We start from the raw sequence: 15,380 nt of genomic DNA on the forward strand, positions 1-15,380 counted from the left end.
TTCTCAGTAATTAAACGAAGAATGGCACAGGACCGCCCAGATGAATATTCTTCAATTCATTTCATTCCAGTTATGAAATATGATGGGTAACATACATAACCACGTTGCTTAATTGGACATATTAAGAAAACGTTTCAAACGAGAACTGTTATTTCCAAATCAAATAAATATTGTCACTTGTTTTTTGTAAACGTGATTTCGTGAAATGGCTTTGGTTTGTATTTTCAAACTTCCTCCAAATGGCACAACTGAAGCAATACAACACAAACGTTTCATTAGTGTATATTTAGTTGCAGGTAATATCCTAATTGGATACAAAGAAAAGGAAACAACACAAAACGACAATACAATAACATTATTCCCTCAGCCCCTTGGTGTTCACTGACACATTGTTAAACCCTCTTCAGTCAAATGAAATGTCACTGCTGGAGGCAACGGGTCAAAACAGTATTCTTTATCGACAAGAATGATGTCTTGATAAAAAATACGTACACGCACAAATACTGTATTTACATTTTACTGTGTGATTAAGTCCAGTTTATGAAATTATTTCTGGAGAGAGAGAGAGAGAGAGAGAGAGAGACAACAGCAGACAGATTAAATATCACACAGAGCTGAGTTGATCGCTCCTCTCAGGGTGTCTTTGTCCAGGTGAAATGAAATCCGTGTGTCCTTTTTGGGTCTCTTTTCACCGCTCTGTGGCTGGTGGACGCTGACAGAGCGCAAATTAAATGTAATGCTTTTCAGAACAGCTGCAGGTCCAGCCCGACCAGGAGGGTCCAAGCCTTGTCTTATATAGCACTGCTATCAAGGGGCCTCCAATTAAATCCAACACAACTTCATGGTGTGTGTGTGTGGGGGAGTGGGGGGGGGGGGGTGCACATGATAATGTAACACGTCTTGAGAAGAAGCATCCACACCTGCACCCCCCCCCCCCCCCCCCCCCCCCCCTGAGCCTCAGTAAATCTATTAATGGGACCAAAGCCGAGTCACATATTCAGCCAGTGTGTCTATTGTTTTTATGCTCGTTATCCGGGCCTCAGCTGTAAAGGCCCGCGTGCGTTAGTCAAAATGTAGACATTGAGCTGCCTCATTTTGGATTGTTGTCACCATATTTGGCCTGCATGTTGGGCAGTAAAGCCATTCAGTTTTATTTGCGTAACAGTGTTTTCACACCCTTTAAACCTGACACAGATCTTTATTGTAGCAGTTCACGGTCGACTCCATAGATGATATCAAGTCATATATGTGGAACGTGGATTTCTTAAAATATTCAATCACTGGTGGTGATTTACCCCCCTTTTAAGCTCGTCTACCTCCACATCACTGCTTGTTGCATAGCCTGTATACAAATGAAATATGTCTTAAGTTGCGATCCTGTTTCTGTTCTCATCAAATCAACTCTCCTGCAGGTAAACAACATTTTGACCTAATTCAAGAGACAGAGAAAAGACAAGGATCGTGTTAATGAATGCTCGGCAGAGAATAAGACCTTTTTTCAAATGAGCGTTTAATGGAAAGAAGAAAAAAAAAGATCATGCACTGAAAAGACCTATATCTATATATAAAACGCAGACAAACAGTGTGCTTCGTCGCCTCATCAAATTATTTCTAGAGCATTAAGACAAAAAGATAAAGATAAAAAACAAGCTAAAGCAAGGCGGTTGAGACGGCGTAGGATGATTTTATTTTTTGAACAAAATCCCATTCATTTGTGTAAAAAAATTCCTTGTCTTTCAGATTGTTTAAAATCTGTCCCCGCCCTCTAGCCTATCACTGATCACTGCCCCGCCCCAAATAATACATTTATACCACACACAAACACTCACACGTATACGCACGCACACAGTTATTTCGGGACAACCAGACACCTGATAAAGCTAAAAACTAAAACCGATAGTGTTTTAAAAGTTTTGAAAATGTAAAACATCGAACTCCAAATGAAACCAATTGAATTGTCTTTGCAGCAGAAGTCATGTATGAGAATCAGTTATCCCTATTTCTGACCCTTATAATAAAACTCCAAAGGAGTTCATTCTGCTTTAGATGCATATTATTTGTTTAAGGCATGTTAAATAAATAAAATATTTACACTCTAATTACCCTAAGCCCATTTCAGTTTATGCAACTTCTGACTACACTCCAGCATCCTCTCCTGTAAATGGGGGAATAAAAGTAATGAAAATGTCAATACCATGAAGTGGTGGTCCTTCGCGCAGACAGAATCGGGAGTTTTTGAGGGAAGAGTGACAGCTCTTTGTTGGTGAACAGATATCGGTGGCGATGGTGAGGGAGAAATAGAGAGAGAGGGAGAGGGGGGAGAGACCTACAGAGTGAGAGGAGAGAGGGGGGGGGGGGGGGGGACTCCTCCTACCAAATTATTCAGACTGGGCAGGCTTTGCTCTCTTCACAAATAGGACACGGTGCTCAAATCCAGGCAGTCCCAACCTGACCTCGAAGCACTAAGGAACCCCTGACTGGGAAATCGGGAGAGAGAAATCACCAAAAAGCAACAACAAAAACTTTGTGTCATTATTTTTGGCGAGTGTTCACACTGTAGCCCCCCTCCCCTCCTCCCTCCCCACCGCCACCACCACCATTACCACACCGGTTTGTCGCGTCATTTGGACTATATATTTTTTTTTTTTTTTGCTGGAGCAGAGACATTCACGGGAAGAAGGAAAAAGCTGGTGCACCACCTACCTCCTCCCGTCCCACCCATGTAGTAGTTTCTTCGTTCTTCTTTTCTTCCAGTTTCCTTTTGCGCTCCGCCGAGGAGGTGATCCGAATCTCTGGGGCTGTGTTGTTGTTTTGGGTGCCTCTCTCAGAGCCTCAGAGCCCATTTGGATGCGCGGAGAGAGCCGGGCGCAGCGCTGCGGTACAGTATATGGAAGTTGTGGGCTGCAAGACAGAGGCAAGCAGTTGCAAGTTGCGTCCAGGTCCGGGAGCCATGCTTTTCCACGGGATCTCCGGGGATCACATCCAAGGGATCATGGAGGAGATGGAGAGAAGGTCGAAAACGGAGTCGCGCCTGGCGAAGGGCATGCAGCTCAACGGGAGAGAGTCGGTAAGAGCATTGATCGACCCGTGTTTGAATTCATGTTTTAACCTGCACAAGCGACGACCGTGGCACCGTTAACGTGCCAGGAAATGTACATTTGTTTTGGGGTGAGTAGAAGAGGATTTGTCAATTACTTCGTTGTGTTTAATTATGGTCAAATATTTTGGTCTAATTCTTCATCCAAAATGAATTGTCTCTGTTGAAATAGATTATTCAAATTGCTGCTCAATTTTTCTGCACAAAATAATTACTAAAAACATAAATTGTCTGCAACTTAACATGCAGCTGTCTTGTACATCAGATGGTAATATTTTGTTTTGTGGACAAATCTATAAATGTTTGTTCTTGCAATTATGTATCTACAAGCTGACAAAAAACATGCTGTAATAATATAATTATTAATGTAACCTTTAACTGGAACAAATACTACATTTATATCATTTTAAGTAGGCCTTTATTCAATACTTTAAATATATGTTTCTCACCAAAATTGTTGCAGTGAGTTTGTTGTTTGCTTTGATTTTAATGTCGACGTATACGAGGAAGAGATTAAACAAATAAAATATTAAATATCCTCGATATTCAGTCAGTTTCTGAAACACAGTTGTTTCATTGATGGTGTCAATTATTTCCTGAACAGACGAAGCCTTGTGTCCAGGAAATAAGCCAAAAGGCTTTTAACTGATAGATAAAAAATGAGTTAAATTTGATGTCCAGAAAACTATACTAAAATCCTGTTGTTTGTGTTTTACATGATTTATGTTCCAGTCTCTCGAGGGAAGTAGTTGCCATGAGCTCTGTTCTCTCTCTCTGACTCAGACCATGCCTTCTATGAGCCCGGAGAAGCCTGCTCTGTGTGCCGGCTGTGGCGGCAAGATTTCGGATAGATACTACCTCCTGGCCGTGGACAAACAGTGGCACCTGCGGTGTCTCAAATGCTGTGAATGTAAACTAGCGCTGGAGTCGGAGCTAACGTGTTTTGCCAAGGATGGGAGTATCTATTGCAAGGACGATTACTACAGGTAAGACAAATTAAGGTTACACATATATGGAAAATCAACAGAACAGCTCAGGAACATATTTGTGTCTCCGTCTCTCTGTCACGCACGCGCGTGGACCCACCCAAAGTTGCTGTCTTTATAGAAAACGATATTTTATAAGGTTAAATGAACGAACAAATATTTTGGAAAAAATATATTGTAAAGCCACAATATCTACATTGATTAAACATGCTGCGGCTGTTCATCTGGAATTATGTTGAAGTCTTTTTGTCCAATTAGGCCTCATTCTTGTCTGAATAGAATCATAACATGCTCAGGGGCCCTGCATGCTATTAATGGGGAGTAAGTGATGATATGACATTTTACTTTAATTCCTTTGTGCTTCAGATGTAATAGTTTCTATGGCTCTGAATGTAATGTAAACTGCATAGCTTGTATGAGTCAGCCTACCAGGAACAAAGGAGTACAGTACAAGTATACTGTGATTGTTCAAATGTAACCTACCTTAGTGGCTTTTGTCAGCATGCAGCCTAGTGTAAAAGGCTTAAGTATGGAAAATAACCAAAAATGCAGTTATGGGTCAGATATGTTATTTCATATTTCATATGTTGAGCCATGCACAGGCCTAAATGTTATTTACAATGCACTTTAGTAGTAAAATACCCAAGAAAGAAAGCATCTGCTGATAAATGCCGAGGCAAAATGTGTTCGCTTTCGTACTATGGTTCCGCCTTTTGGCTACCTGTAGAGCGTTGTTCCTATAAGCTATATGCTGCCAAGAGGTTAGCAATAGTAGGCTTCATCACTGAGACGGTAGACTGGCTTTTTACTTATTCAAGAGAGGAAATATTCGTGCAAAGAAAATATTTTTACACCAAAGTAAATGTGGCCTATATCGACCAGCCGTCCCTCAGTTGTAGGCCAGATGTGGCTATTTTAGCCCAGAATGTCTTTAGGCCTGTTATATTATTGTTACACACTAGAGCTTTATCAGACACACACACACACACACACACACACACACACACTGAAATGCACGACAGAACCCTAGTTAGCTTATTTGAGCCTGTAACGGTGCAGGTTATATCTCTGCTTCCGTCCGTGTGTTTGTCCATTTGGGTCTCTATCTATGAGGAGTCTTGACGATGTGTCTGTTCCAGAAGGTTCTCCGTGCAGAGGTGCGCGCGCTGCCACCTCGGGATATCGGCCTCGGAGATGGTGATGCGGGCGCGCGACTCCGTGTACCACCTGAGCTGCTTCACGTGCACCACTTGCAACAAGACGCTGACCACGGGCGACCACTTCGGCATGAAGGACAGCCTGGTGTACTGCCGGCTCCACTTCGAGACGCTGGTGCAGGGACCGGACTACCACCAGCAGCTCAACTTCGCTGAGCTGGCGGCCAAGGGCGGCGGCCTCACCCTGCCCTACTTCAACGGCACCGGTTCGGCGCAGAAGGGAAGGCCCCGCAAGAGGAAGAGCCCGGCCATGGGGATAGATATACCCAGCTACAACACAGGTGAGGCCAACGGCGTGCTGCTCAGGGGCCTCGCAGCAAGTCAGGAGCACACAAACACGCACATACCACCGACGTTTTTTATTGTTAGTTTTGATGCAAAATTAGCTGTAGCCTCCAGACCTTGTTGTAGGCCTATAGGGACAGTGGAACTCGCAGCAAAAACACACCGAGCGTTTTACCAAACTGAACTCTCAGATTCTCCTAATGTAGGTTAAATCCATCTGGGGCCCACTGAAAGGACCTGGCAATCTAGATTGTCCTCGGACATTGCTGACCTGAAGATTCGTCGTATCAATTACATTTTTACTGTTTTAAAATACGCCAAAATATTTTTTTAAATTAAATAAAATCACTCACAAATAAACATGACTAAATACAGTGACTACGCAATAAAAATAAAAACAAATCTGGGATTTTTTTTTTCTTTTACGCAAAAGACCTTGTTTTTTTAGTCCAGACGGTTCCTGAATGCCTCATCTGTAACAGCCGTGGGTCTACCTTGCATGTCTGAGATGAATGCAGCTCTCCTGCAGGCTATGCTAATGGAGGTGAACTGTGCCTGTGTGTAACGGCGCCCGCAGCCGTGGGGCTAATTGATCTGCAGCTTTCGGTCCACGCGTCTCTAACGCACCGTTTTTTTGTGCTTTAGACTGTGGCGTGTGTTGCGCGGGGAATGATCGAAATTTGACCTCACCGTCAACCTGCATATCGACTTTTATAATTAAGACTAATTTAGGTCAAAACAAATGTGCAGAATGGGTGTGAAGGGGGTCAATGTAGGTTGGGACTGTTGCGTAAAAGAATTGTAGACTCAACCATTGTTTTGCACGTTTTAGACTTTTTCTGGAGGACTGAAAAAAAAAAAAAAACTGGAGTCACAGTCAACATTAAGCTACTGTTATATGTAGGTTTCATTTAAAAATCTTGCATTGAATCGCTGAATGTAACCCGACCCCCCCTCCCCCCCTGCAGCGTCCCCATTTTGTTGTCGCTTTCTGCGAATTAGTGCGCGGTTGACAAAGTTTGTCATTGTGCGCCAAGTTTCCTCTGTTCCCGGTGAATGGGGAGGAATAAGGGTAATCTGCGCGTTAATTGTTCTTCGTTAATTGAAGGTGACGTTGGAATCCCCGGCCTCCTGTGCGGCGGTCAGCACAGTTCTCAGGGAGGCCAGGGGCTCTGCAGCACAACACTGTGCAGTCACCGCTCCGGTTTGTTATTCACAAACACAATTCCAAGAGATTATGCAAATCATAAAGTTCTCATGGATGCTTTAATAGGAAAATAACCATTCTAGCACTGTGTTTTCTTCTCCCTTCTATTTAATAGCAAGATATGCCTACTAAAGCAAAGCGTTGAAATAAAATAAGATATAAAATATAGTGCAGCCACAACAGGTAAAAAAATCCCAGGAAAAGAAAATCCCACAGAGAAAGACATAAAATAGCGTAAGATATCCCTGTGAGCTCATTATTAGGCGCCACAGACACAGTAAAGGTCCCAGTGGGAATATTATATTTCTCATTTGGGATATTAAAATAGAATAAAATAGACTGACGTAGAATAGAATATTTTCTAATTTAAAAATAGGCTTATTGTCTTATTTAAGCTCAAGGGGCATGCCTTTTTTGTTTCTTTTTGTTAAATGTTCTAATTATGTGATACATTTATGACCTTACAGCATTCAAACCAGTCCATAAATAAAGAAAATAAAAATTATAAAAAGATAAATTAAATTAGGGAACAACTGAATAACTTTTATACAAAGTGCTCTTTTCCCCGTGTTGTTCTGCAGACCAGGAGGCTCACTTTCATGAAAAATAGGAAGAGGTTTTGTATGAGGTTTTGTTTCTGCTTTAGCGAGCACATTCATGCTTGTTTTCACCAGGGAAAGGTGTGTGTCTACTGAGTATTCCACTCCGCTCTGTAAAGTTTGGTCTTGTTTGGATACAGAGACCCCTAGTGGGTAATATCTAGTGAAACGCAATCCAGTGAAGGCTGGAAGAGAAGAACACAGATGTCAATGATCGTCTTATTGATGGTGCGTTTAAGACGAAGTCTCATATAACAAAAAAGATAATTCACGCCATATTGCATATACCATAACATACATAGTTAGATTAATTGGTATCTGCCTCATTAAAAACTGATTTGTAATTTAATTAAATAAATCCCTTTTTGAAAGAGTATTTGCACTGCATCTTTATGATGAAATGTTGATGTAAGACGTTTGATGTTTTATCATCCACTGAGGAAAACGACTGGTCAGCATTTCGGTTACATGGAGACAAGAAAATCAATACAATCTACTATATAATTTGGAAATCCTAAAAATGCTACTTTTGCACTTAACTAAGAGCAAAGATCTTGAAAGACCAATTCTAACGTAAATAATAGGTTCTATAGAAATATCATAATCAATAATCAATCTATCAGCATTAATTGTATTTGTTGTATATTTTGGTTGCAGTCATATAAATGTTCAACAGTCAGTCACGTGCTAATTTGCAAGTATTTATTTGGCATTGGAATTTTCTGTCATAATAGAATTGTGCACAAATTGTGTTTGTAAAACAATAGTGAAATAAAGTGTTTAGATGTTGTTTTTTTAATGCAGTGATACATGTTTCTGCAGCACTGTTTATTCACAAATGCATTTCATTTAGTGGATGTATTTTTGCCTTTTACCGTCTTTAAGTATTTTACACATACAGTGCTAAGCTATTGACAAATGAGATCCATTAGGCCTATTAGTCTTTGCAAACACAAGCAGAAATAATTTAGCCTGGTCCCATTGAATAGGTAAAATACATAATTTTGCTATAAAAAAAATCTAATAATAAATTAAATTAAAAAAACACAATAATAACAACTTCCAAAGCATTACAATACATTTTAGTCTAGTCAGTTCAGGGAGTTCCTTGACTGTCCCTTATTCACATATTCTCATTGTTTGTTATAAATATATCAAATTTTCATTATTGATCATGATGGCATAAGACAGATCTGTTCACATAGCAAGTCAATGGAAATGCATGAACTTTGCACAATCAAGCCCATATGTGACCGCCTTAATCTACGCTAATGTACGCTTGACTGTGTCTTGTCTTTCCCTGCAAAACCGGACCATGTAACAAGATATTTCATTTAATATTGAGCCTTAAAAGGAGTGTAACATTTAATTCGTACCCGTTGCAAATAACCACATTTAAAGCAGTGATTTGAGTAACGTTACCTTTATCGTAGAGGAGGGATTTTATTTATTGCCAGTTAATTGTCATATCCTAGTCAATTGTTGAGCACAGTGAGAATGAATTCAGACGCAAAGTTTTTATGAAAGTGAATGAACATTTGAACGCAGTCGTTCCATTCGGACTCTGATGGAACCCCTGTGCTCTGCTCTCTTCCCTCTCAGGCTGTAACGAGAACGACACCGATCACATGGACCGGGACCAGCAGTCCTACGCTCCAACACAGAAGACCAAACGCATGCGGACCTCCTTCAAGCACCATCAGCTGCGGACAATGAAATCCTACTTTGCCATCAACCACAACCCAGATGCCAAGGACTTAAAGCAGCTGGCCCAGAAAACAGGCCTCACTAAGAGAGTTCTACAGGTAAGCAGAACGCCATTTTTCTTACTGATCTGATCAGCCCATATCTGTGTGCATCTCACTCCTCCTCCATGCCCCTGTCATTTCACACCAATATTATCATTGAAGTCATCTTTTTGATTTTGTTTGTTTGGTTGGCCCATGTAGTCATTAGATGTATATCCAGGGTTTTTTTAACAGAAATCTTGTAGATTCTTAAATGTTTTTTTGGGGAAAGAAATGAGAAAAGTCGTTCATAAGCGTAGAAAAGTAAATGTAAAACTGCAGCTGATATTATTAATAATGAGAGTGCACATGCTCTTTTTTAATCTGTGGAACAGAAAAAGGGTGTAATTCAACTCTCACAGATACAAATTTAAAAAGACAGGATTATTGTTTTGATTTTTGCTATCAAAATCCACATTCTTGTATTCAGTGTTCAGGAGCTAAATGGTTCATTGTTATCTGCCCCTTAAGCTCAAAATAATGTATGAAAATTTCCATATAAAGATTTATATACATAAGGCGAGGGCAAGTTGATACAGTCATAGCTGTGATTACTTGATATGTAAACCACTGTACAAATGATATGATACTTTCTTTTTAAAATTTAATCTTAAACACAAAAAGTAAAAGCCACACTGGGATTGGTTTGCAGGTTTGGTTCCAAAACGCAAGAGCCAAATTCAGAAGGAACGTTTTGCGACAGGAGAATGGAGGTGTTGATAAGGCTGATGGCACCTCACTCGCTGCACCCTCATCTGACAGTGGGGCCATGACCCCCCCCTCCAGCACGGCCACACTAACAGACCTGACAAACCCCTCTATCACTGTAGTGACCTCCGTCACCTCTAGTTTGGACAGCCATGATTCGGGGAGCCCTTCACAAACTACCTTGACAAACCTTTTCTAACAAGCTATCTTTAGCGGACTGATTTTTGTTAATCTGATTTTATTTTATTATTATTATTTTATTTTTTTATGTTCCTTTATTTTCTTTCCTCAATTTACATTTTATTTTTTTAAGTGACACCTTTAAATCTACCAGAGACAGCTCCTCGGAACAGAAAGTGCTGTACTGTGTACACAAAACAAGAACAACAAGAGCAAGAACAGCAGCGACCACATTAAAACACAAGGAAATCATTTTAATGTGTAGCACTTGAAACCACATGGCAGCCGTGTCTGTAGTTGACTTAAAGTATGCAGGGATTGACTTTTGGACGGGACATTTTTGAAGTGGAAGTTAAAGAAAATGTTCATGGATCCCGCAATTCATCGGAAAAAAATAACTAAACATGAGCTTGTCTGGAAAACTAGATTTTGTTTTTACTTGATTTGACTTTATTTGTACATTTGTATTGGATTATGATAAAAACAAGCCCTTCCTAATTTATGGTTAATTGATACATTTTAAAAAGAATATGAATATTTTGCCCTCGGAAACCTGTATATGTATGCACTGTGTTCGCACTATCCAATTCAAAGATGTTATTTCTGTTTGGGAGTAATTTGGGAAATAGACTTGTAGAATGTTCTGTATATGGGTAACTCCAGAAAACAGGCTTTAATTATTTCCGAATGTTTGAGTCTTTAAGACTGAGTTGGATGGAATCAGACATTGAGATACCTGGCAGAGCTACATGTATAACGTCTAAATTGCATTATAAGCGGCTGACCATCGCAGCTTAAAAGGCAGGTAGACGCTGAAACCACAACACATTTTTGTCTTGATTCACAAATCGACTGTGATAAAGAGACAGAAGCCAATCCCACAATCTGTACAGTGGTAACTGTTCAACATGTAATGCAGTGACATTGATAGAAATGGTTTGATAATTACAAATCAGCTGGAGAAATTTGGATTGGAGAACAGTTTATGCACGCTGCTGCAATCGATTGTTTTCATGACAGCACTTTTTCAGATTTGTTGGCCTCATAGATTAACCGTAGTCGAATGGATAAATCCTAGTAAACGTGTCCATAGATCCACAGCTAAACTCAATTGCACAGTGACAATATACTGCCCAGTGAAAAGTGCATTATTGTTTTTACCATGTTGCTCAGGGTAACGATGTGATTTTAAAAGGGAAATGGAGGAGGGGTGAGAAATTAAGTGGTTGCGACGTTGCGGACTAGATTTGTAGAGCGGACATGAACATTCAAATGACCTCAGATAGGTGGAGTCGCAAGAGGCAGCCAGTGGGGAATCATTGTCCATGTGTACTCCCTTTTTGGCCATATTTATACTTTCTTTAATGACACTTGCCACTGAACAGACCAAAAACATGTTTCTTCTGGCTGAAAGATAGAGAGAAAAGAAAGACGGAGCAAATCTTCAATGGAGTTAACACATTTCATTGTGAGCGTCACAATTTGTTCTATTGTAGAACAAAGTGGTACTCTAGATCTACTTCATGAAGTAGATGCCTAACTCAGTTCTACTATGTGCCTTATGCTATAACTTGGGAGAAAGTTTGTGAAATTCAGGATATATGTGTTCTTTGTTAACTGATTCACATCCTTTTGACGCCTCACTAGTTTTGTACTGTTTTGCATCTTATTTCCGAAGATCTTTTTATGGTGTATCCTGTTAAAAAGGGGGCAGCGATGTCATAGAAAGCATTTGTGCACTCTTTCAGATATAGTTGGGTAATCCAAGAACCTTATATATTGATCTTCGTGTTAATAGTTGAGTACAGTAAGTGTTCTATCAAGATTGTCCATGTTTCCCTGTTTCTTGATAAAGATGGTGTATAGAAACTATTTCCCCTTAAATATTTATGGACCAAACGGTTGTTATATATCTTATTAAATTTGTGTGAATAAAAATACTTTGCTTTAAATGGGTTTTATTTTTCATTACACTTGCCATTTTTGTGTTCTATCTTGAATACGATTTTTGTTTCTCACATCAACAAACAAGAAAGCATTCAGTTATTAATGACCAGTTAAACGTCCTCATTTTTGCTTCCATTTTTAATTTCTATTTCCTTTTTTTATGATGTTTATGGTTTTTAACGTAATGCCCCATGGATTTGCATCAACCCTGCAATCAAAAATATGAAATTGCTTTTTAATGCATGAACATGGCTTTAAATTTTAAATCAAAGGAATGCTGCAAAGCACATATTGATATATATATCTATATCTATATATAGTATATATTTATGCATAACATATTGGTAAGCCTAAAATGAAGTAAGAGTAAATGCAGACCCCGTAAAGCCAGGTTGCTCTGTAGTTAATATATTCTTACTCTATCATTTCTTTCAGGGAGAACAAATCTTGGGGCATTACAGCCATACATCCCGACGTTTGAAAATTCCCTAAAGTATTAACAGAAGGGGAAAACTTTGATGGGAATTCCTCACCATTGAAGACAAAGACAATATTAGGATAAGATGATAGCATACTGAGAACAAATAAACAACCAACATAAAACCTGTTTGAGTTGCAAATGTACAACAGATGATTTTTTAAACAAAGGTTTGTCTTGAATGTTTGAATCCGTCAACGGAGGAGACCTCACAATGTATGATATTCATGATATCAATGTGATATTTAAAAAAAACAACACTTTCTGTATTGGAATGGTAAATGAACAAAACTGATGATAAACTGTATTGTAACATAGTAAAAAACAAAACTCACAGAAAGGCACAGGATGTGATTAAAAGACAGCAGGAATCCACCATGACAACCGTGTGAAACAGAGACGGACGGTATGGATGTTATTGGTACGAACACACACACACACACACAACCTTTCTCCCACTGCCTTGCTCCTATATAAGCACAATATATCCACATATATATATACCCACAATCTCTGTTCTCCAACACGCACACTGTTAAATTCACACACACGTACGCAAATGCACACACGCTGCTGCCCCCATACACCCCATCCAAGAATCAGCTTGCTAAATAGAAGTTTTCTTTTGTCACAAGTGTCATTTCGTAAACACATGGCCTCCTTGAAACTCGGCAGCAGGATGCCCATCAAATATGATGAGTGTATGAAGAGGACTGCAGAGCTGGAGCTTTGCCATCTGGCTGTACCGAGGGAAGGAAGTGAAAAAACAAAGCAGATAAAGAAGAGATTCTCATTTTGCATGCGCCTCATCATCTTGATAACATTTTTCTTGAGATGTATATTATTTCCTTTGATTCATTGTATGATTCACTGTCAGCTGCAAAATAAAGCATATGAAAATGATGTCCCTGATGCCCATATAGTACCTCACAGTGAAAAACGCTCCTATATATTATAATACAATTGTTTTTTGGACTATATATATATATGTGTGTATATATATATAATATAAAACAATCACTTCAGTTATTTTCCTCTCAAGCAAAAAAGATTTAAAAGCATAGTCACACATTTGCACACATAAATGTTTTTGTAATAAAGACTAAAAACGATCAAGCATCATTGTAATGGGCCGGTTTGATTGATAAATGTAAAAGATGGACAATATAATATGCAAGCTGAAATTGGCAAAACATGACTGCTTGAGTTAGTTGTTTGGCAGTCTCATTGGTATGAATGCTGGGTATGTAATGTAAAGAAGGTGTGTAGTGGAAAAAGAGAAAAAAAAGAGAAAGAAAGGAGGGAGAAAGACCGAAGCCACATGGGGACCAGTAAACAGACTGGTGTTGAATTCCAACAATGTGGGAAACAGCAAACACTTCAGTCAGTCCAAGAGGAAACCTCAGTCGCTGGGGTGCCTGTGCGCTGTGGCAGCAGGGCTGTGTTCCCCAGGTCTGATGGGAGGACGGTGGGCGGGTTGACACCACAGAGCTACAGGAAGCAGGGGCTGGAGCAGAAACACAAACAAACACAGCCAGCCCTGCTTAGTTTTGGAGCAGCGAGATTAAAAAAAAAAAAATTCTGGACAGCGTCATGGCCCCGTGTTGACAAGAATTTCAGGGGTTTGCTGCAGGGCTGTTGGTGACTGGAATGCATCTTATTGGTAACATTTGTGTGAGAGTGTGTGCGTGTGTGTGTGTATAAGCAATGCCTGATCCGCCATCATCCTCCCAATAGGGTTGCTTCACCCTATTCCAGGTATGTTTTTTTTATTCCTAAAAATATTGTAAAGAATAAAATACATAATGTTCCCTTGTGACTATATTTTATTGAAGCATTGGCACGCTACATGTATCTTTGGTTTATTAATTTACAGAAAATCCAGCGGATATCATAGTGAGACAAATCTAATTCCAACCTTCGACCCTTTATGCGTATTGATCTCAATGTTAAAAGATAAACACAATGTTGTCTGTCTGTGCAGAGACCTCATCAGGTATAAGAAAGGACGGCTGCTGCCAACTGACATCCTCCTCCTCTACCTCTCTTATCCCCTCCCCCTGAATAAATGACAGCCTCTGTGTACTATGACTGTACAAAAACAATGCTGACAGTGCTATATGTTTTCTGTCATGCAAGCAGTTTGTTTATAACATTCGTGTGATTTATGTAGGTGAGACTTCAAAAATAAAGAAAAGGATCTAAAATGCTCCATCAGTCAAGCTCAAGCACCAATGTAAAACCTGAGCAGAAACTAAAAATGTACACCATCGCATTTCAGCAGGTTTTCAACTTTAATTCTCAGACAGCTGGTTTAAAAAAACACAGACTTTTCGGCAATTTGAACACATCAACAAGGACAAAGTAAATTAGACTTACAAAGGGGTTCAAACGGTGCTCAACATGACCCAGACACATCCCAGTTTATCGAGGTCGGGTTTTACAAAGCTGCTCAAACTTGTGACATTTGCAACAGAGGCCTGCCTGTTTGGTCTGCCTGTATGTGTCACATACAAAGGTCAAATACGAAGCCAACTATAAGCACAAGCACTTTACTCACAAAAAATATCAGGGGAAATCTCCATGTCTATTAAATAGATTGACATCAGATCTGGTGTCCAGCATTTCGTAGATATTAAAGCTATTCTCAGCATGCGAGAGGTTGTGGACTGTGAACTGATGTTTTTAAGGATAGCTGTACTCACTGTGGTTGACAACAACTGTAATTTAACACTAGCTTTTGCAGCTATATGGAGAATGAGTTCCCTACTGAATGATCACTCAACTCAAGGTGAGTGTGTCTCTGCACACACTCACACACACACACACACGGTCACACTACCACACATTGTACACACACAGTGACAGGCGACAGGGTCATAACACAGT

General features: G+C 39.7%; 1 protein-coding gene across 2 annotated transcripts; it reads left to right on the top strand.

The window, feature by feature from the left end:
* The first annotated feature begins 2,572 nt into the window (after positions 1-2,572).
* On the top strand, positions 2,573-12,577 carry lhx9 (LIM homeobox 9). 2 transcript variants are annotated; one of them, XM_076088249.1, is made up of 5 exons: positions 2,573-3,067; positions 3,881-4,083; positions 5,223-5,581; positions 8,994-9,196; positions 9,831-11,993. In XM_076088249.1, the coding sequence occupies exons 1-5, from the start codon at positions 2,888-2,890 to the stop codon at positions 10,083-10,085; spliced, it is 1,200 nt and encodes a 399-aa protein (XP_075944364.1). In that variant the 5' UTR covers positions 2,573-2,887; the 3' UTR covers positions 10,086-11,993. The 2 variants fall into 2 exon arrangements, with proteins under 2 accessions (XP_075944364.1, XP_075944365.1); XM_076088250.1 differs by lacking the exon at positions 9,831-11,993 and adding an exon at positions 12,449-12,577 and having other exon boundaries at positions 2,754-3,067.
* The last annotated feature ends 2,803 nt before the right edge of the window (positions 12,578-15,380 follow it).

This window comes from Anarhichas minor, unplaced genomic scaffold, assembly GCF_050575085.1.
Source record: "Anarhichas minor isolate MPS153535 unplaced genomic scaffold, ASM5057508v1 ptg000010l, whole genome shotgun sequence".
Lineage (NCBI taxonomy): Eukaryota > Metazoa > Chordata > Actinopteri > Perciformes > Anarhichadidae > Anarhichas > Anarhichas minor.